This window comes from Hyaena hyaena, unplaced genomic scaffold, assembly GCF_003009895.1.
Source record: "Hyaena hyaena isolate Hyena2069 unplaced genomic scaffold, ASM300989v1 scaffold_745, whole genome shotgun sequence".
Lineage (NCBI taxonomy): Eukaryota > Metazoa > Chordata > Mammalia > Carnivora > Hyaenidae > Hyaena > Hyaena hyaena.
In genome coordinates, this window is record NW_024081376.1 from 951494 (window position 1) to 973163 (window position 21670).

At 49.5% G+C, this 21670-nt stretch overlaps 1 protein-coding gene across 1 annotated transcript in view; it reads right to left on the reverse strand.

Annotated features, from left to right (window-relative positions):
• Positions 1–19300, reverse strand: part of ESYT3 (extended synaptotagmin 3) — a 49386-nt gene extending 30086 nt beyond the window's left edge. The window contains exons 1-2 of the mRNA XM_039218195.1: positions 18974–19300; positions 1109–1150 (exon numbers count right to left, since the gene is read on the reverse strand). Coding sequence (XP_039074126.1) covers positions 1109–1150; positions 18974–19300 — 369 coding nt within the window. The remainder of the gene's footprint in view (positions 1–1108; positions 1151–18973) is intronic.
• Between the last annotated feature and the right edge of the window lie 2370 nt (positions 19301–21670).

Consider the following 21670-nt stretch of genomic DNA (forward strand, 5'->3'; position numbering starts at 1 on the left):
AACACAGGACTATCAATTTTTGCTCAAAAACCATCAGGAAGTCCTTTCTTACACCTAACTTAAGTCATTCCTGCTATGGCTGTTCTCACCAGAACAGAGGCAAGGTTCCTATTAGAAAAAGTCCTGAGTCAGAATACTTGAGTGGGTGGGAGGATCCACGAGCTATCACATTTAGGGAACAGGTGTGGGCTCTCCAAGTAGGGGCCAGACTCTGTTTCCTCATCTCTAAGAAACAGCTAGACTTGGAGTCGCAGAGCCCGGGCCCCGAGGCATCTAGCAGCAGAGGCCGTGGGAGTCCCCTGCATGATCTAATAGCAGACACAGCGATGATGACAGTGTTCATGACGTCCCAGGCACTGGGGAGCATTCATTACTGCATTAACCCACATAGCCTCACGAGGCAGGGACCATCATTATTCCTGGTGCACAGATAAGGGAACCAGCTGGGAGAGGTGGGCAGGCTGCCCTGGGCTGCGGAGTCAGCTGGCCCATCTGGGCTGGCGACCAGGTGAAGCGTGGCAGCCGCTGGGGTACCACGGCCCTCCTCTCCTTAGGAAGCACTGATCTTGGCCTCGTGGGCCACTGGCAGGCTGCATTTTTCTCTACACTTCTCTGTATTTTCTAACATTTCAGCTGTGGCCATGCTTTCATTTCATACTAAGTTTTGTTTTGTTTTGTTTGAAATAGAATAATTGGGGGGGTGCCTGGGTGGCTTAGTTGGTTAAGCATCCAACTCTGGCTCAGGTCGTGATCTTTAGGTCTGTGAGGTCAAGCCCTGTGTCCAGCTCTGTGCTGACAGCTCAGAGCCTGGAGCCTGCTTCAGATTCTGTGCCTCCCTCTCTCTGCCCCTCCCCAGCTCATTTGTACCTCTCTCCCTCACTCTCTCTCAAAAATAAACAAACATCAAAATAATTTTAAAAAATTAGAATCATTGGTAATGAGAAGATCCCTGAGGGTGAGAAGGGGAAGAAACCGGCAGAAGAAACCACCACCCCAACTGGCAAAAGGCCATCTGTCCATGTACGGGGCCTCGTCCCCCACCCAGGCGGGGGTCCTTCAGCCTAGGGTCAGCAGGAGGCGGCGGCCTAGAAGGAAGCCAGCACCTTACCTTGTTGGCCCACTCGACCCGCTCCACATCTGGGAAGTGGATCTAGGGAACAGAAGCCCCAAAGGGAAGTTAGACTCAACACCTGCCCATCCCTGAAAACCCAGAAGTGCAGCAGCACCGGCAGGTTCCGGCTCCCATCCCACATGCACCTCTGCTCTCCCCCGCCCCCGCTCAGCACCCACTTGGCACGAGCCAGGAGACTCAGCCAGCCCTGCCCTGAACCGCACCGTCTGGTGGGGCAGGCGGCAGGCAACCAGACTGCATCAATGCTGGGCCAACACTGACGCGACTCCTGGGCTCAGAAGCCCTGCACCCATGTGCCCGCTTCTGGGACTGCACATCCCCCACCCCCACTGCGCCCTGCACCCCTCAGGCTGGAAGGGCGGGGGCTGGAACCCCGTCGTTTGTTTATGCAAATAAGACCCGCCTTCCAGGTGGACACACAGAACCCCAACCTGGGCTGGCCCAGGGTAGCACTCGACTTTGCTCCTTGCCACTTCCTTCCTCCTTATTCCCTTTAATGCCACAAGTAATCATGGACTCTGGAGAAAAATTAGAAAATACAGCTAAGCAAAAGGAAAACTATTTGATCAGAGAATGCCGAGGGATAACCACCGTTAACAGGTTCATACATTTCCTTCCAGCCTATTGCCGAAACAAGGATATGCAGTTCCCACAGAAACTGAGGTCACCGTGCCTTGGTAGTCTGCTTTTTTCCACTTAGCCTACATAGGATTGTGTTGATTCCTAAGGTAAGAACTGCCAGTTTGAAGGCCATTTTCTTAGGCAACGGGAGAATGGGAGTGCCCTCAGCTCTCAGGAGCCCCTCCCCAGCAGGCCAGATCTGTGGTCATATAGGGGAGCTTCCTTCAGGTCATAGGCCCTAGCCACTGTGCCTGCTGGGTGATTCCTGCCACTTCCTTGGGTCCGGGAGAGGGTTTGGGGGGCAAGTGAAGCGACAATCCTATTGGCTAACCTTTGCATGACCTGAGGGTTCTCAACCCCTTCCTTGCAAGGGTCTCAGTCTCTGCCAATGTCTGCCAATGTCTCATAGACCCCCACCCCAACCCCCAAAGTTTTCAGGGACAAAGGGTAAAACTATACTAGTGCCTGGCACAAAATAGGATCAGCAAAATGGTAGCAATGGCTACCATCACTGTCACCAAGTCCTCTGAGCACAAGGCCAACTCAGGTTCAGATTCATGGTGGGCATAAAAGCTCCCAAGGTCAGGAAAGGAAATGTGTCCATGCAGTTCACACTCCTAGTGCATGCCAGGCCCTGGGCTAGCTCTGGGGACGCCCTGAAGGCCTAAACAGAGACCCTACCCAAACCACTTGCCCAAGGGGAGAGCCTTTCCCAAAGGAGTGATAAGCAATTCTGTTCTCCTAAGGAATTTTTAACAGCCTTGAGAAGTGAGAGAAGCCAGTGCTTCTGAGACTCCTGGAATATCAAGCCGTTCTCCCAGCCTCAGTTTCCCCAGCTCTGGACAGTGATCCATACTAACTTGGAGAAGCATCTGATATGCTCAGGTGCTAAAGGAAAATCACTGCCTGGTTCCCAGAGGGGGAGCTGGCTCAGTCCACAGGAACAGAAGGGAATGTTAGGAAAGGAATCTTGAGGAAAATAGGCAGGGATTAGGGTCAGCCTGTCTGGTTCAGCTGGGGAGAAGCAGCCTAGTCACCAAACATTCACTGCTGCTGCCCTGCATCAGGTCCCAATGTGTACCAGGCACATGGAGTGGGAGACCCTTTCACTGCTCCCTGTCACACTGCCCAGCGCTCAAGTAAAAACTCCTGCACATGGGACTGAAACAGATATTCTCGCTTCCCTTTGACTTCACTTCTTCCAGGCAGCCTTTCCTGATCTCTCAAGTCAGAGAGGCCCTATTAGGTATCTGCCGGTTCTCCTTTGGGACATTTAACACACCTAATTAGAGCTGCTTGTCTGCCTGCCTCCTTACTAGACTGGAAGTTCTTGTGGGCTGACTGAGCCTTATTCCTTATTAGTGCCTGTCCCTGGCATATGAATACCTTAATAAATATTTGTGGAATGAATGAATGCAGAAATGAATGCAATGTTCTTGCCCTCAAAGAGCTCCTAGACTAGTAAAGGAAGCAATTAACAGACCATTCCAGTACAGGGTCAATACCAAGGCGCAGGAGTGGGACCCCCACAATGGGGAAAAGTGGCTTACAGCGGGGCTTTCCCTGCCACCTTTGTTCTTTGTTCCTCTTCTGCCCAAGCCTCCTGACGGTACCCCTCCCTCTCCTCCTTCCATCCTGACCACTGCACTCCCATCCTGCTCCGGGGCACACCTCATGTGCACACCCCTTCTACCTACCCCGTCACTCTAAGGGAGGACCCAGAGGAGGTTCTGTACCCCTAGGAACTGGGTCCTGATCTCCTGCACCCTGGGAAAGTGATCCAGCTTGGCAGGTCCAACGCTGGCCACACTTGGGAGCCAGCTAGACAAAGATTCCTGAGCTGCCTCACACCTACTGACTCAGAGTGTTTCAGGGTGGGGCCTTGCAATTTATTTTTAATGAGCTCCTGGCAGGATTCTGGAGTTCAATCAAGGTTGGTTGTGAGGCATCAATGATCATCTGCCCCTTGCATTACAGGGGCCCACACTCACCCTGACAGCGCAGACAGGGGCAGAATGCCCACGGCCCACACTGTTTCCATGATCTCTTGGCCAGCCGCACTTGTGATGGAAGCTCTATTCTGCCTTAGGCACCCTGCCAGCTCTCCCTCAGCCTACATCTCAGCACCTATTGTGACTAGCCAGTGAGCCAATTCAAGAGCCAGGCCACCTTCTCTGTGATGGCCGCACCGTAAGTTCTGGACCAGGGGATGACATCAGAGTGATGGACATGTAGGGACCAACTCCTCAGACCCAACATTCCTTCAGTTTGATGGAGACAAATTAGTCTTATTTCCATTATAATTGGCCTTTTTTTTTTTCCTACTCCAAATTCTCAAAGGTATTCCACACTTTTATCTATTGGCTTTATATTTTAGTTTTTGCACTTAGGCCTTCAATCTGTCTGAAATTTTTATGGCGGGTGAGACAGACCTATACTTTCATTTCTCTCCACGCTCCCACTAAGGCAATTTTCTAATATCACATACCAAAAAAAAAAAAATATCTTTCCTCCTGACTTGTGAAGCGAGTCATATGTCAGCTTCTCTTCCCTCATATGTCAGCTTCTCATGTTACTCTGGTGTGCTTCTGAACTTGGCACTGAACTCTATGGTCTGATTGCCTGTTCCTTGCCAGTCCCACACTGTGCTAATCACTCTAGCTTTGTAACATGACCAGGTGGGGTGATTCCCGTTTGCTTTGCTTTTCCAAACTGATTGAGCTAATCGTAGGTATTTATACTTCCATTTGAATTTTAGAATCTTGTCAATCTTCCCTCCAAGAAATCCTCCAGGATTTTGGTGGTTATATTCTTGAATTTATAAATTTGTGGGAGAACTGATGGCTTTGCAATATTAAGTTTTGAATCTATGAACAGAGTATTTCCCTTTATTAGTTTAAGTTAGGCTGAATTCACATTTGAGGTCATAAACCTTTTCATACAAAAATCCCATACGTTTTTGTTAGATTACTTTGTGGGGTTTGCAGTTATTAAAAACGGTATTTCATTTTCCGGGCAACTTTGTTAAAATTTGTTGCTAGTTCTAATTGTTAAGTCTCATAGATTACTTCTACACACTTCTAATCTCCAGTAACAATTTTTTTCTTATTCTTCTTTCTCTTAAGTTTGTCTTCATTGGCCAGGCCCAGTAGCAGTGACTGTGAGCAGCTCTACCTTGTTTCTGGACTCAAATGTAAGTTTTCCCATGAAGCATGATTTTTGTTGTCGAGCTTTAGAGGACAGCCTCTATCAGGCTGAGGAAGCTCTTCTCAGTAACTAAATTTCCAAGGGCTTTCATTATAAATGGACATTGAACTATATTCAATACAATAAATAGATATTGAGATAATCATGTTATTTTTTCCTTTTTGTCCATTAATGTGGTCAACTTAACTGATGTTTCTTTATAATACAAAACCATCTCTAGTTCTCAGGAAAGCCCCACTTGAAGTAATACATTTAGTTAGAGTGATATCTTATTTAGGTTTTATACAGTTAGGATTCAAAGTGACTCCTAGAATTTTCATTCTTGTTCAATGTTGTACAATCTTGTGCCAGTTTTGGTACAAAGATCTTACAATAAATTGTAAAACTAGTGGGACAGGTTTTCCATATCCTATTTTCTGCAACAACCTATAAATAATAGGAATTATCTAATCAATGTAGTTTAATGTATCATACCTATAAAGCTATCTTGGCCTGGGGCGCCTGGGTGGCTCAGTCAGTTGAGCGTCCGACTTCAGCTCAGGTCATGATCTCACAGTTGGTGGGTTGGAGCCCTGCATGGGGCTCTGTGCTGACAGCTCAGAGCCTGGATCCTGCTTCAGATTCTGTGTCTCCTTCTCTGTCTGCCCCTCCCCTTCTCATGCTCTGCCTCTCTCTCCCTCTCAAAAATAAACAAACATTAAAAAAAAAAAAGCAGCTATCTTGACCTGAGGCTTTTTGGGGAAGGAAGTTACCATTTCTCTTTTTAGTGGTTAATAGTATATTCAAGGTCTACTGGTCTCTTTTTGCTGCAATTTCGGCATTTATATTTTTCTAGAAATGTATCTAGTTCATCTAGGCTTTCAAAGGTACTTATATTTGCTTATAATATTTTATTATTTCAAAATGTTTTTTATTTATATTTGAGAGAAAGAGAGAGAGAAAAAAGTATGAGTGGGGGAGGGGCAGAGAGAGACGGGGACAGAGGATCCTAAGTGGGCTCTGCACAGACAACAGGAAGCCTGATGCAGAGCTTGAACTCAGGAAACATGAGATGAGATCATGACCTAAGCCCAAGTCTGATGCTCAACAGACTAAGCCACCCAGGTGCCCCTATTTTATTTTAAATCTGTTTTATCTGTAGTTATTTCTGCTTTTATTCCATATTTTATTTTCATCTTTTTCTATTTTTAATAGGTCTTGACAAAGGTTTTTCCCATGCATTAATCTTTCAGAGGACTAGCTTTAGTTGTTGTTAATGGATTTCTTTCCCCTTTACCTTTATGTTAAAAATTTTGTTCCCTTTCATCCTGATATGTTTTATTTCCTTCCCTACTTCTTTGATCTAAACCTGTTGCTCTTTTATGTTCTTAGAGTTGAATTTATTTTCAGTTTTTGGTTTGTGATAAATTTTCAGTTTTTGGTTTGTGGTAAGTTTAGAGCCCCTATAATTTTTGTCATAGTGTTTTCATTATTTACCTCCCCATTTTTTGTCATTTCCATGATGACTACCTTTTAAACAATGATTTTTTAAATAATATTTAAAAATGTTTAGGCATGTGAGATTTCGAATGCTATTTATTGCTTTTTGATTCCATTTCTTTATGGCTGGCACAGTCTGGAGGATGAGTCCACTGGAATATATTGATAGTTCCTTTGTGGCCTAGAGGATGATTAATTTCTATGGCTGTTCCATGTATGATCAAGTTATTAATCATGTCCTTTGTAAAAAAAAAAAATCATGCCCTTCAAAAATTCTGTATCCTTGTTTCCTCCTTGCCTATTTATCGTTTTCAGAGAAGAATGTTATTAGAATTTCCAAGTCCAACTGTTGCTTTATCTCCTTCCCTGTGCAGTTCTCAGTTGGCTTTATTTCAAGTTTACAGCATGCAGTGCGTATGTCCATGACTGTTATCTTTTAAAATTACTGCTCCTTTTATTATGACAGAACATCCCCATCTTTAGGATATATCTGAGTTATAGTCTACTCTAATATGAATATTGCCACTCCCACTTTTGTTTCAAAGTTGCCCAGTTGTATCTTTTTTCCAACTTATTTTCAAACTTTTTGAGTTCATGTTATCTCATGTCATTTAAAACTCACCTTAGCCCCTTTTTAGCCCCATTTTACAGATCAGGCAACTAAGGCTCAAAAGGTTACTTACAGTCACCAGCTGCAGAGTGCCGGAGCTGAATCACAGATCCAGGTCTATCTCACCACAAAGTCTCTGCTTGTCCACCCCACCCCTCTCACTCCTCTTAAGAAAACCTTACATATATTATCTTTTCCTCTTTTATAGAAAGTCTAATTTAGCAGAGGATTGCCCTCATGGGACCTGAGTCTTCATTATCAGGCCATGCTTTATAGCTTACAAAGGACATTCCACAGACACTTTTATTTCACCCTCCTCATACTCCATAAGGTGCACAGCAAAGCTACAATTATCCTCATTTTGCAGATGAGGAGAGGTTCAGAGACTAGCTGGTATCTTCCAAGATCGTCCAGGTGACCAGAACGCAGATTTCACCTGCGTGTAATTTGAGCCGAGCCTTCAAGCCTTTTTTCTCCCTGCCTTCTCCACCTGAAGTTATCTGCAACTGAAGTGCATTTCTTAGGGTCTAAGTCGTTTTTGTGCACTTAAAACGTCACCTCCGTAAGCCTTGGTTTTCTCATCCACGAGATGAGTACAATGCTGCCAATTTCACAGAGTTCCTGAGTGAATAAATGAGACAATGCATGGAAGTGTTCGGTACCCGCCCTGGCTCAGAGAAAATTCTCCAGAGGCGGTGACTGTTGTTGGCAGCTGTATAGACCCTGAGGGTGCAGACACTGACGTCTTTGTCCTCAGGTACACTCCAAGAACAATATCACCTGGGCTATGTGTCCAGTTCTGTCTGACCCAAAGCCGAGCAAATTCTCTATGGGCTCCCCAGGTGCCTGTGGCTCTGCACTTCGGGAAACACTGAGAAGGGAGACTAGAGAATGAGAGAACATAGTGAAGGCGGCTGAGGCTGAAGGAAGACCACAGTTGAGAGGTTTCCCTGGCCTCTGCTGATTGGCTGAGGGATGGGACCAATAGATAGGCTGCCCAATAGCTGAGAGGCGCCTGTGTGAAACTATCCAATGAGGGAGCTCCACAGTGAGGCGTGGCAAAGGGACCCAATCAGAGCCTCTAGGCATATCTTTCCCTCACGAGGTAAGCAAAGGGAAAGCCAGGGGCGCCTGGGTGGCTTAGTCGGTTAAGCGTCCGACTTTCGCTTAGGTCATGATCTCGCAGTTCGTGGGTTCGAGCCCCACGTCAGGCTCTGTGCTGGCTGCCAGCTCAGAGCCTGGAGCCTGTTTCGAATTCTGTGACTCTCTCTCTCTCTATGACCCTCCCCTGCTCACGCTGTCTCTCTCTCTCTCTCCTAGAAATAAATAAAACATTAAAAAAATTAAAACAAAAAAACAAAAAACAAAGGGAAAGCCAGAGAAGACTGGTGGCCCACTCTCAGAATCCTAAAATCACTGACCTTTTGTTCCAGTACCTCACGAGGCTGGGAGTCTCTGAGACCAGCGAGCAGGGAGACACCTGAGCAGGGAGATACCCACGCCTCTTGGCAATGCAAATGGCTAGACTCAGGCGTGGGGGGGAGGGGGAGACATCGTAAACTCTTCCTCACAAAAGCACCACCCGGAGAGCTCGTTGAAATGTGGATTCTTAGTGAGACACCTCAGAGATTTCAGTTCCAGGAACTGAAAACTTGGGGCAGGGGCTTGAAGGCTTTTTATCTTTAACAAGCTCCCAGATGGTTCTGATCACAGTGGTGAGAGTGTGGAAGAATGAGTGGACAGGCCTCCCGAGGCTGGGGGACGCACTCAAACCCTGGGAGAAGGTGACTCCTCCATCCCCTGAGGTTCCTCACTAGGGCTCCAAAGTCACAGCGGTCACTTTGTCATCAAATACTTACCAGCAGCTTATGAACCTCAACTCTTTTACAAAGGGAATATCTTTTGTGCCACAAGAAGCAAGAGGAGGCAAGTGCCCAACACAGTATCATGAATCTGCCTGGCTTTGGGTACTACTCCTTCTCCTAAAAAGGTGAGCCATGTGGACCCGTAGCTGGTTTCTACAGCCAGGCAGCCGAGGTAGGACATACTGCCAGGGGCCCCAAGGAACAGGGTCTGGTCCTGACCCCCTTTCTGCAGCCTCAGGTTTCTCCTGATTGAGGGAAGTGAGGCTGTAATGCCTATGCTGCCCAGGTCTACAATCAGGAGACAATGAATGCAAATCTACTCTAAATGGAAACAAATTAAGAGCTCTAGCAAGATGGGTCGCCTGAGTGGCTCAGTCAGTTAAGCATCCAACTTGGGCTCAGGTCATGACCTCAGGTTAGCGGGTTCAAGCCCCACACTGGGTACTGTGCTGACAGCCTGGAGCCTGCTTCAGATTCTGTGTCTCCCCCTCTCTCTGTCCCTCCCCTGCTCACATGCGCTCACACATGCACTCTCACTCTCTCTCTGAAATAAACATTGAAGGAAAAAAAAAAGCTGTAGCAAGCTTCATCCCCTTAGAACATGGACACTACCCCGACTGCTGAATTACAGGTGTGAACACTTTCCCAAAGTAGGCCTGGAAGATCTCAAAGTTGCCCAGGCCCATGGTCAAGTCACCAGGACCTTAGATACCTCTCTTGCCCCGTGAAGTGCCCCTCAGAGAAGCTTAACTGGATGGGGCCTCGGCCCCCACCCAGGGCCTCCCTGTGCTAACTCACATCTTGCTCCTCCTAGTGCACTTGGGCCAAAGCTTCCCAGGGCCAAAATGACAACATTTTGTTGACAGTGGCGGTAAGGAGAGCTCAGAGAAGAGAGACAGACTGTAAAGCAAACTCAGAATTCCAGGCCAGCAGAGGCCACCACAATGGCGCCACACCTCATCTCTAGGTGGTCGTGTTTTACTTCTTAAACCCTTTAGGAAAAATGATTCCACAGCAGTGAGGAAACGGAGCCAGAGTGATGGCTGTACCCGGCAGCGCTGCAGCCTAGGCACGGAGCACAGATGGGCTGGGAGGCCTGGACAGCGGCTCTTGGTCACCAGACCCTCTCAGGAGGCATGGGGATTGGAGGGCTTCACTTAAAAGGCCTGGTGTCACCAGGTGGACCTGGCTCACACCCTGTCACGGGGATGGTAGCTAGTCCCATGGGAGCAACCATGTACACACACACACAGACACACAGAGATAGAGAATGTTCCCGTGTCTCTTTGTATTTCAAAGACCTAGACACACACTCCTGTCTTTCAAGACAGGTGCTCCCTCTGTGGTGCTAATTCAGCGGTTTCTCCTCCATCAGAAAATGGTCCCTCATTTCATTCACTTTTGTTTCTGGTGAAGAACAGCCTTCACTTCCTTTTCTCTCTTCTTGGAAGGTAAACATTTAACCATAAAAATTGCTTTAAATCTGCCTGCTCTTCTGCTTAAAATTACCCTGCTAACAGGGCTTTAAGGGAAAAAAAATATTTTGCCAACTTGAAGTTCCATTCAGTGCTGTTCTAAAATCCATAGGCTATTTAGCAACACACCCAGCCTGCAGACTGGCCCAAGGCAACTCCAAAGGCAGTCACTGGCCATGAGAAAACTGGTGCCAGGAGCCTGTCACCATTTGCTGAGGGGGAAGGGCTTGGAGCACCGAGGGACTACCTGGGCTGTCCACAGAGTCTGAGTGGAATGTTAAGTCCCAGAGAGTTCGGTCATGCAGTTAGGTTTGGTAATGCCCAAAGGTTAAAAAACATATCCTCTTGCTTATCTAACTAGTATAGGCATACCTCAGAGATACTGCAGGTTTGGTTCTAGGCCATAGCAATCAAGCGAATATTACCATAAAATGAGTCAAATGAATTTTTTCATTTCCTATATAAAAGCTATGTTTACACTTTATGGTAGTCTATTAAGTGTGCAATGTTTTAAAAAACAATGTACATACATTAAATATATTTTATTGCTCAAAAGTACTAACCATCATCTGAGCTTTCAGGAAGTCATAATCACTAATCCCAGATCACCAAATAAAACAATGGTGAAAAAATGTGAAATACTGCAAGGATTACCAAAATGTGACAAAGAAAGCAAAGCTGTTGACTAAATGCACTGATAGACTTGCTTGATGCAGGGTTGCCACAAACCTTCAATTTGTAAAAAAAAAAAAAAAGGCAATTATCTGCAGTGTGTAATAAAATGATATACACCTTAAAAGACCAAAAAATGTAGGGGCACTTGGATGGCTCAGTCAGTTAAACGCCTGACTTCAGCTCAGGTCATCATCTCACCATTTGTGAGTTCCAGCCCTGCATTGTGCTCTGTGCTGACAGTATGGAGCCTGCTTAGGATTCTCTCCCTCCCTCCCTCCCTCTGCCCCTCCTCTACTTGTGCATGCACGCGAACTCTCTCTCTTCATTAATAAACTTTTTTTTAAAAAGACTAAAACATGTAGTATCAATGCTGATAAGGCCACGGTGAAGTGGGAATGAGAATCTTTAAGTTGTTCCCAAGCCTTGACGTATCAGTTTAACACGTAGGAATCTATAGTAAGGAACTTGAGAAACACAGACTAAGGTTCATGCAACATTCATGGAACAGATTTTTACCGAGAGCCTACTATGTACTAGGTGCCAGCGGAGGAAGTGAGGGTACAGACCGGAGCAGGAAACACACCTTGCCTTAAAAGAGCATTCAGTCTGGAAGAAAAGTCAGATGCAAAAATAGGTAGTCCAGAAAAATGCAAGTCCAGAAAGGAAGTGGGGTGACACAGGCTCAGGGTGCTATGGGGGCCTGAGGAGCAGTGTCAGAGAGCAGGGAGCCTGAGCTTGGACTTGATGGAAAGGTCAAGGGAGCCTCTGGCAGCCCAGAGGGAGAAATTCCAGACAGAAACAGGAAACACCCCCCACCTCTGCTAGCTACACAAATAGGACACCCCTGGAAATAACTGAGACAATCAACGCTAGAGAAATAATTAAGCAGTATAGGCTATATTCACATTAAGGATATTATAATCCTTAAGCATGATTTTGGAGAATGTAATAGAATGTTAATAGAAAAAAATAAGAAAAAAGGGGTACAATTTTTTTTCAACTGTGTTCATATATTTTCTATGCAAAAGAAGTATACACAAATAGAATAATGTTATCTCGGGTTAGAGGGACTGTAAATGCTGGATCTAATTCTTTCAGGCCATTTCCAAACATTCTACAACGGGAATACTTCCGCTTTTACAACCAGAAAAAAGATGTTTAACCCCTTTTTATTACCAGTGACTTAAAAACGTAAACACAACATGGGCAAAGGAATGGAGTGTGCGACTCTGGGGTTTTGAAACATTCTGTATTTTCCTGCCTCTTTCCTCTGAATGTCTGGAGGACTCCCGGCACCCTGTGATGGGGCTTCCCCCGAGCTCCTAGAGAGAGAGGGCTTGCCGTGTAGCCTGAGGGAGTCACCTCTCAGACCCTCAGCTTGAAAGACAGGGTAAAGAGAACGGGGCTTTCCCCTTTAATAGCACCCACTGGGACAGAAAACACCTTTTAACTCTTCACTATTTGCAGTAAAGGAGGAGGGAGGAGGAAATCACTTCCCTCAGGCACATGTGAACACTTTGGGGCTGTAAGCTCTAAGTTTCCTGACATGAAAAACCCGGAAACTCTCCCAGGAGAAGTAAATGAAGGGAGGGGAAGGAGGGTCAGGAAGGAGGAAGGGAAGGCTAGGCCCAGTCTTCTCTGTGTAGCTGGGTTGTGACCTTCAGGGGGCAACTCACACCCTCCAGAGGTCCCCCCAGTGTCACTGGGAACATTCCCACTGAAGTACCAGCTCAACCTGCCGTCAAGCCAGAGCCAGGAAGCCAATGGAAGCTGGTGACCAGCTCTTTACACTTCCTGCCCACTGGACAGGGGGCCACGACAGAGGAGCAGGGCGATGGCTGTCCCCTGCCTTGGCGCGGATCCTTGTCTACCATGTGACCTCCCCATTACTAAGGTCCTTAGGTACTTGGCTGGGAGAAAAGATTGCTGTGGACACTTCTGTCACAGAAGCATTCAGCCCCTTCTACATAAAGCAATGGGCAGTCTCGTGTGAGCTAGGGTATCATAAGTTGCTGTCCCAGAATCTTCCCCCGGAATGAGACTATGAGCTCAACTGACCAAACCTGCCCACAGTTCCCATCCTTTTCCTCAGCCAGCATCACCAAAGTGTTGCCTCGTGGGCCACTTCCAGCCTGGGTCAGATCCCCTGCCCCAGGCTTTCTCGGAGCCTGCCCGGCCACCTCACAGGACTGATCACACTGTATCAGGAAAGGCTGTTCTAGCGGGTCTGAGTCACCATCTAGACCCAGGGTTCCTTGAGGGCGGGGACCACATGTCACTCATATCATTAGTCAGCCTGCACACTGTGCCTGACGCACTGCGAGCCCTCCATGCATGTTTCCAGACTGAGTATAGGAATGAACACACAGATGCTGGAGATCCCTGTGCTGGGCCTGGAGGGGTGGACGCCCACGTTCTGTCCCCCTTATTGCCCAACCCTGGCCGGAGTCGTGGTAAGTCCATGAAGCATCACTAAGACATGGGGCAGAGACTCAAGGGGCATGACTAAAACATGCAGTGCCGCCTCCTTCCTGAGGACAAGCCTGACTCCAAGCCATACGCATGACCTCACGGAGCTGCAGGGACCCCACAAATAAGTCCCCTAACTCCAGGCAGATGTTTAAGACCGTCTCCCACAGCACTGGCTCCAAGAATTGAGCTCATCAGCTCAGAGCTGTCATTGCATTACTTCCTCTAACAACAGTATCAGTACGGGACAGAGGGACAGACCACAGCGCCTGGGCCCTGGAAGACTGCTGCTCCACCCACAGAAGGTCGGTCAAACTCAGCCCCAGGAAAGCAAAGCACTCAACCCTCGTCCTTGGCCTGAATGATGGGTAGGGACGCCCTGAGGGCAGCATCCTGGGGTCACTGCCGGGAGCCCTGGAATGCTCACTGCTTTGCGTGAACTGATTTCCCCGGCGCTGGTCTCAGCTGATGTCCCCAGGGCACACCCAGTTAGATGACGGGCAGGCAAGAAAGACTGCGGAACCGGGTCCTGTGGGCGGGTGGCACTACAGAAAAGCCAACCTGGGACTGATTCATGATGACAGCCTCCTACAGCTGAGAAGACTCCGCGGGACATCTCCTGGAGCCTCGTCATTTTCAGAGGGGAACCAGGGACCCAGACAGGGGACCGTCTCAAGCTCTCCCAGCGAATGAGCATCAGACTCCAAGTCCCCACCAGCCACCACATCACCTCAGCCCCCACCCCCATCCCAGTGGATACTGAGGGTTGTTTCTAACAAAGCAGCCAACTGATTGCTATCAGCTGGCAGGAGAGCCTCAAGTCTGGCTAGACGGGGGGACCCAGACAGACAAAACGCCAGGCCTCCGGACAGCTCTTCCCCCACTCTGCTCAGTCCCAGGTTCTCATTCCTGAAACCTGGAGCCACACAGGTCCTCATGGAGGTTCCCTCAGCACGCCAGCACAGTGGTGACAGGCACAACACACCTCTCATAAACCAGTCAGCTTTACCAGGTTACCGAGCACAGGACAAGGTGCTTGTTGGATGAATATTCATCAAACATGAACATTCATGCTTGATGAATAACATGAAAGGGCACGGGGCGCTGAAGGAGCAACCTGGTGTAGAAGGTCAGGGGGGCAACTGGCCAAGCTTCACCCAGGGGCTAGGCCGCGAGGGGCGGCGGGTCAGCGAAGGGACCCTGTGAAGTGTCTTGAGCCCAGAGCATGAAGATCAGAACGGGAACGGCTTCTGCAGTGCGGCCGCTGGAACTCAAGGGTCTGTGGGAGCACGTCCTGGAAAGAGCCGGGTCCAGGATGGAGTCTCACTTCCACGTTCCACCTGCTGGCTCTCCCATCGGCAGCCACTGCGGGTTTGCCAGCTCTGCAGCACCAAGGACTCCATTTTTGTCACTGTCCGGTCCACAGACCCCAGCCCTGGTAAGGTGGGCTAATGGAAGGGGCTCCTCATTCCTTGAAAAATATATCTAAAAACTGTGTGCAAGATATATATATAAAACAGTCGTACATGAACAGCGAGTGGGAGCCATTTCTCTGTTCAGAGGATGTGCGGTGGGGGCAGCTCGGCCTGCTCTCTCCCAGTGGCCAGGCCACGTTCACAGGCCAAGAAGATCCCTGGCTTCTTCACTGGTGACCCCTTGCAAAGCAGAAGAATCCTTTCTTCCAGCTCTCTCTTCCCTGGAAGGGACTCAGAGGAAAGTCAGCTCTGGGTGAAGCTTGACCAGAACAACCGCCTTTTACAGGCGGGGACACTGAAGCTCGGTGGGGAAAGGAATCTCTAAGATCACCTGGAGGCAGCAGCTGGGGGCAGTGTGTTGAGGGGTGTCACAGGGTAGGAAACTCTGCTCCAATGGGAACTAAAAATGCCCATGAGGGCCTGGCAGGGAAGACTCGCCCCAGTTCCTGGTCTGGGCCTCCTCTACCCACTCACAAGGGCTTGGTGCAAATTAGAACACGGTGAGCTTTCCTAGCAGCCTGTGGGCTGGATTCCCCACACCCTCCCTTCAAGACCCTCAACTTTTCTTCAGCTTCCCCCAACTGTTGGTTTGCTGTTAATTTCTAAAAATATTTCTTGATACCAAAGGAGGTCATAAGCCAGCGACTGCACTTCTATGCAAGGAAATCAGTTCTCAAAACAGGGAAGAAGGCACGCTGACAGGTCCATATAAAAGGATAAAGACCCCGGTGCTCTGAAACCATGGGCAAGGGTCACACTGCCCCCACCATGCCCAGAGCCATGTCTCTGTCTTCATAAACAGCATGCGTTCCTCAGGAGACAGGGACAGAGTATTCAACCAAGAAGCTTCCATGTTTTCCACATCATCTCCTGGTTTGGCAGCCTTCACAAGACAGGGTGAAAAGCCCACACCTGCAGCTAGTTGCTCTACACAGGTGTTCCCACAGACAACCAACCTCCCCGGACCTGCTTCTCATTCTGGATGCCCAGCTCCCCAGATTAGAAAACACTCTGGAAGATTCCTGGAGCCCTCCCTCACACTGATCTAGAGGCCACCAAGCATCCAGAGCCCCACTCTTACACATCTCCCTCCTCCTCCTCAGTCCTCACTACCACCATCTTGGCTTAAATCAACTTCTCATCTGGTCTCTCTTCTCTAGCTTCATTCCTCCCCGCTACGCTGCTTTTTACAGGGTCTTTCCAAAGCCTTCCACAGGCTCCTAGTGGCCTTCAGAATCAGGCCAACCTCCATCAAGCCGTCTCAGTTTGGCCCCTGTCCATCAACACCCACCAAACTATCCTGCCAAACCAAGCCAAACTGTATGGTGCTCCCTCATATACTGGCCACTTCATGCCTCCATGATGGGCTCTAAAGCCTCCCCCAGCTTGGAATCCCCTTTCCAGCACCACTGCCTCAATCCAAAAGGCAATCCATGTCCTGGCCCACCAAATCGGCCAGCCAACCCAGCCAGGGGAGCCTGGAGAATGCAAGTGAGGCCAGGCTCCTCCCAGGACCCTGCCAAGGCAATGAGAGGCTGTGGTCTGGGGACATTTTTATATGGAAATCAAGCGGGATGTCTTCTGCTCCCCGCTTTCAACCCTGGGCTGGACCCTGGTCAGACTATCTCTGGCTCCCCTGAGACCCTCTATGGCAATTATCTACATGCATCCACTTCCTGCCCCAGACTGGCCTCTTGGAAGGAGACACACCATCAACTTCCTCTGTGTGCCCCTAGACCCAGCCAGGTCAGCCCTGGGGTGTGGTTGATGAGGTGAGCTAGCTTCCGGTGTTGTCTCACCCCTCAGGTTGAGCTCCCCGTTGGCTAGTGTCATGTTTTGCCCCTGGTGTTCATGTGCAGGGGGGCAGGTGATAGTGGTTGGGGCATGTCAGTGTCCCCACAGGATCTGATTCTTGCCTCAACTTCAGAAACATTACCTTTGGCATACAACTAAGTGTCTAGAGCCCTCCCTAATATAAGGGGCAGAAAGGGAGGGCTGTCTTTTGGTGAGGACTCACCAGCCGCCCCCCCCCCCCCATGGACTAAAGCCATCATGGGCTCACAACAGAAGTCAGACAGGCATGCAGGACTCCCTTAACAATGATCCAGGAGTGTGGATAGGTCTAGGCCTGCTTTCCCGGCCCACATCTTTCAGGATCACAAGCCCCCAAAGAACAATCAGGATAATCAAGTTTGGGAGACAGGACACAAATACTGTTCCCATGGCTGCTACTGTAGGAAAGCTGTCATTGTGATTATTGTGCACCCTTAGCAGGAGGTTTGGGCCCCCTCATTCTCAATATATGTGAACCAATTTACAAAATGGTACTGTCAATCCATATATTAACTATCAGTGTTATGAACTGAACCATAGTCCCCCAAACTCATATGTTGAAGTCCTAACCACCAGGACCCCAGAATGTGACTGTTTTTGGAAAGAGGGCCCTTAAATAGCTGATTAAGTTATATGTGGTCATTAGGGTGGACCCTAAGCCAATGTGACTGGTGACTTTAAAGGAGGAGGAAATTGGGGGGCACCTGTGTGGCTCAGTCGATTAAGTGTCTGACTCTTGATACTCTTGATTTTGGTTCAGGTCATATCTCACAATTCATGAGTTTGAGCCCCCATCAGGCTCTGTGCTGACAGCGTGGAGCCTCCTTGGGATTCTCTCCCTCCCCTCTCTCTGTCCCTCCCCTGCTCGCTTGCACATGTACACTGTCTCTCTCAAAATAAACTTTAAAAAAAAGGAAATTTGTACACATATATATACAGAGGGAAGACCATATGAAGACATGGTGTAGACAGCCATCTACAAGCCAAAGAGAAGCCTCAGAAAAAGTAAACCCTGCTGACAATTTGATCTTGATGAATTTCTGTTGTTTGTGTGTCTGGGTGTGTGTGTGTTTCTGTGTCTGTGGTACTTTGTTATAGCAACCCTAGCAAACTAATATAGTAAGGCTTAATTTCTCTCTTGTTTTAAAGATAAATACAAACAGATCTTTCTAATAGAAAGAAGCACTTTGAAGGCTACTGTCATGGCCTGCCTGAATTTTAAAATACAGGCTTCAGGCCAGAGGAAAAGAGGGGTCTGAGGGCCTCTGGACATCTCCCCTGTGGACCTGAGTGTATCTGGAAGAATCAGAGAAGCACCCAGAGGGGTAGGTTTGCCACAAACCAAGCCTTAGACCGAACGCCTCTGTTGCGGGTACTTCCCAAACTCATCAGATCCTAAGATTCACCCAGGTGCCTTAGTCCCATCTGAGAGTTGCCAGGTGGGGCTCTGAACTTGTTTTTCTTAAGTGGGCCAGGTGATTCTCAGGATCATAAGCATTTGAGAAACCGTAGTCCAGGCCGTTCCATACCAGGAGGTGGGTGTGTAGTTGTAGAGTGTGAATATGTGCATGTGTCTGGGCAAGTCTGAGCATCCCTACCAGATGGAGGCAGGGAGAGAAGCTGGCGATCCAGCCTCCAACCCCATCCCGTCAATCCCATCTCTGGCTCGGCCCCCCTCCCTCTGTCCGGACCTCTGCCGCGGTAACTAGGCCGCAGTTTCTGTCATTGCTGCATTGGCGGATCCATTTTCCGCCTTGCGTTCTTTCTTTGAGTTAACAAGTGGGTGGAAGAAATAAATGCCTTCTGCTTCCCTCCTGAGTAACTTTGCAAAGTCCCAGACGCCCTTGTTTTTTTATTTTCCTGGGTGTGGCCCGCCCGTGACTTTTCTCCCAGGCTCTGAGCCCATAAGTGAAACCTCAGTTCCCCGTTGCCCACGCTGCCCGGCCAGAGGTGGGGATTAGGCTGAGGGCCGCCGCCGCGAGGGGTCTGTGAGCCAGGCTTGGTGGGACACAAGGTGTTCGGATCGCGGAGCTCCGCCCCCAGCTCCCTCGCGGACCGCAGATTCCTTGCGGACCTCCAAAGGCATCCACCCCACCTCCCACCTCATCTCCCACCTCCGCCCTCCTGCTTACCCAGGCCGGCAGGTGCTGGCCCCGCAGTTCGCGGCTAATGAACTGGCGTTCGTTGTCTAGGAATTCGAATGCGGCTGCCAGACGCCCCAGCTTCCCGCGGCGGTTCCTGCGCCACCACATCCATAGCAGAGCGCCGAGCAGCAGCCAGGTTATGCTGAGCCCCAGGTAGCCCGCAAGGTAGACGGGCGCCAGGTAGAACAGCACTCGCGCCACAAAGGTGTACAGCTCAGGCAGCAGCTGGCTGGACAGGCGCGGCTCGGGGCTGAGTGCGCGCTGGCTTCTCTGGGCACCGGAGACCCCAGGGGCGCCGGGCTCCTCCGCTTGCATCTCGTCGCCGCTGTGTGACACTTTCCCAGAGCTTCACCGGAGCTCAGGTCCACGCGTCCTGACACCCGGGCACATCGGTCCTCCAAGCGCGAGGACCCGGCCGCTGCCCCGCACCTGCCCTGCGGGACTCGCCGGTGCGGTCTGGACACTCCGCTCTGGGGCTTCGCGGCCGCGAGCTGGAGCGCGGGATCTGCAGATGCGCTGCGCGGTCGCCGCGCTCCACTCCCAGCTAGGGGCCCGGCTGTCGACGTCTCCGCCCCCAGAGGCGGGCCCAAGGGAAGGGGGCGGGGTCAGACCGTGGGCGGGGCGCCTGCGGGGTGCCGAAGCCCTCCGACACCCAGGTCCCGCGCAGGCGTCAGCGAAGGGCGCAGCTGCCTTGGTTGGTCTAGGTGCTGCCAGAGGCGGTTTATGACTCACCGAGGCATGTGGACAAATGGCTTGTCATGAGTAAACATCACATAAAACCTGTTTCCTACACCCGTCTGTAATACGCAGTCTCGTATAAGGGCTGTTAGCTGGGCGTTCGAGGCCCTCCACGGCTTGCCGGGCCTCTCCACCCCACAGTGGGTCTGACTCAGGCCTCCATCTGGCCCCTTAGAGCCCGGCATGGCTGCCCCTTCCTCTGGCACCCCTAAAGCTTAGACCTGGCCCCCAGCCCAACCTAGCCAAGCCCAAGAACCCACTTTGCCCCCCCCCATAGTGCCCTGTGCCCCTTATTCCCCACTCTGTGTGTGTGTGTGTGTGTGTGTGTGTGTCAGTTTGGACCTTAATTCCTTGCATCATCAGACTAGGAGTTTCCGGTGAGCAGGCTGTCCTGCTAGTCTCTGGGGTGCCCAGCACAGCAAGTGGTAGGTGGACACAAGGGAGATGAAAGGCAAGCTCTGGGGTGATTGAGGGTCGTTGTGAAGCCCATGGTTTCTATCTAATCCTTTCTGAATTATGTGAGCAGGGGAGTCTCAGTCTCCACATTCAGACAGTAAATCGTCTTGTGGATGGCATCGATTTTAGGCAGTTTGCACGTGTGAACACATCCGTTACTGGAATGTGATTTTGGAGGTGACAAATGTACTGGAATGATTCTGAGCTTTCAGTAGTTTCATTGAAAGCCTAGACTCAATGGACAACAACCAGAAGATAACTACACTCTCTTTCCCTCTGTCCCTGTCCTTCTCTCCTGGATAAAATTACTTACTGCAATGAGTGTTTTCAGTAACAGACATATTTCTGTCGGCCAGAGTAGCTGGGCTCTCTATCCTTCCTGGCCTTCCAGGACTCAGTCAAAATGGAAGCTGAAAACCTCCCAGCTTAACATTGTTACACTATTTCCCAGGGTAGCCTGGGACATCAGTGTAGGAAATGTGGCTCGCTTAAGGGTTTTTGTTTGTTTTGGAGAGTTCCTTTTTTGGATGTACACAATCCTACTAAAGGCTCTGAGAATTCCTACAGATAAAAAGCTGTTAAATTTTTTTTTTAACTCAGTTTCCCAAATTAGCTGACCACAGAACTCTTTCTGAAAACACTTGTTATTCATTGACCCAAGTCAGCTTAAGCTAAAGAACTGTGAATGTGTGATAGGATATAGGAAGTGCTCTGTGAACCTGAGGCAGGAATCCAACCTGCCAGGGGAGGGGCCTTCAGGATGGATGCACTAAGAAGCTGACTGTTGACTCAGCTCTGAATCCCTGCTGCTATCCCTACCCACCTGCCTCCTCTGACTCCAGCTGACATGGAGACCACAGCACCTTTTCCACAGCTTCCAGGGTGCTGGAACTTTCCAGAGAGACTGCTTGACCCTTATCCTATCCCAAGTCCAAATGCCTTGGAGAGAGGACCCAACTGTATTCATCATCCCTTCCCCTCTTCACACACACCGGGTCATACTTCAAGTCCCTCTTCTGGGTTAGTGTGTTTGCAGAGGGGCTGTGGAAGTAGGGTGTTCAGAGGAGGATCAGCAGGCGAAGGAAGGTTGCTGGTTTGTGAGCTGGAGGGACACCCACAAGATGTCCAGCATGAGGCTTGGACCATCCCGCACAACACTGTTACCCAGCCGCACTGTCTTTTCTGCTCCTTGAACACACCAAGCTCACCTATGCCTCAAGGCTTTTGTACTTGCTGTTTCTTCTACCTGGAAGGGTGCCCTGCTGAATTTTCTCCAATGTCAGGGTAGTGGCATTATGGTTGATTTTCTTCTCAAAAAACTTTTTAATGTTTATTTTTGAGAGAGAGACAGAGACAGAATGCAAGCAGGGGAGGGGCAGAGAGACAGAGGAAGACACAGAATCCAAAGCAGGCTTCAGGCTCCAGGCTGTCAGCACGGAGCCCAATGTGGGGCTCGAACTCATGAACTGCGAAATCATGACCTGAGCCGAC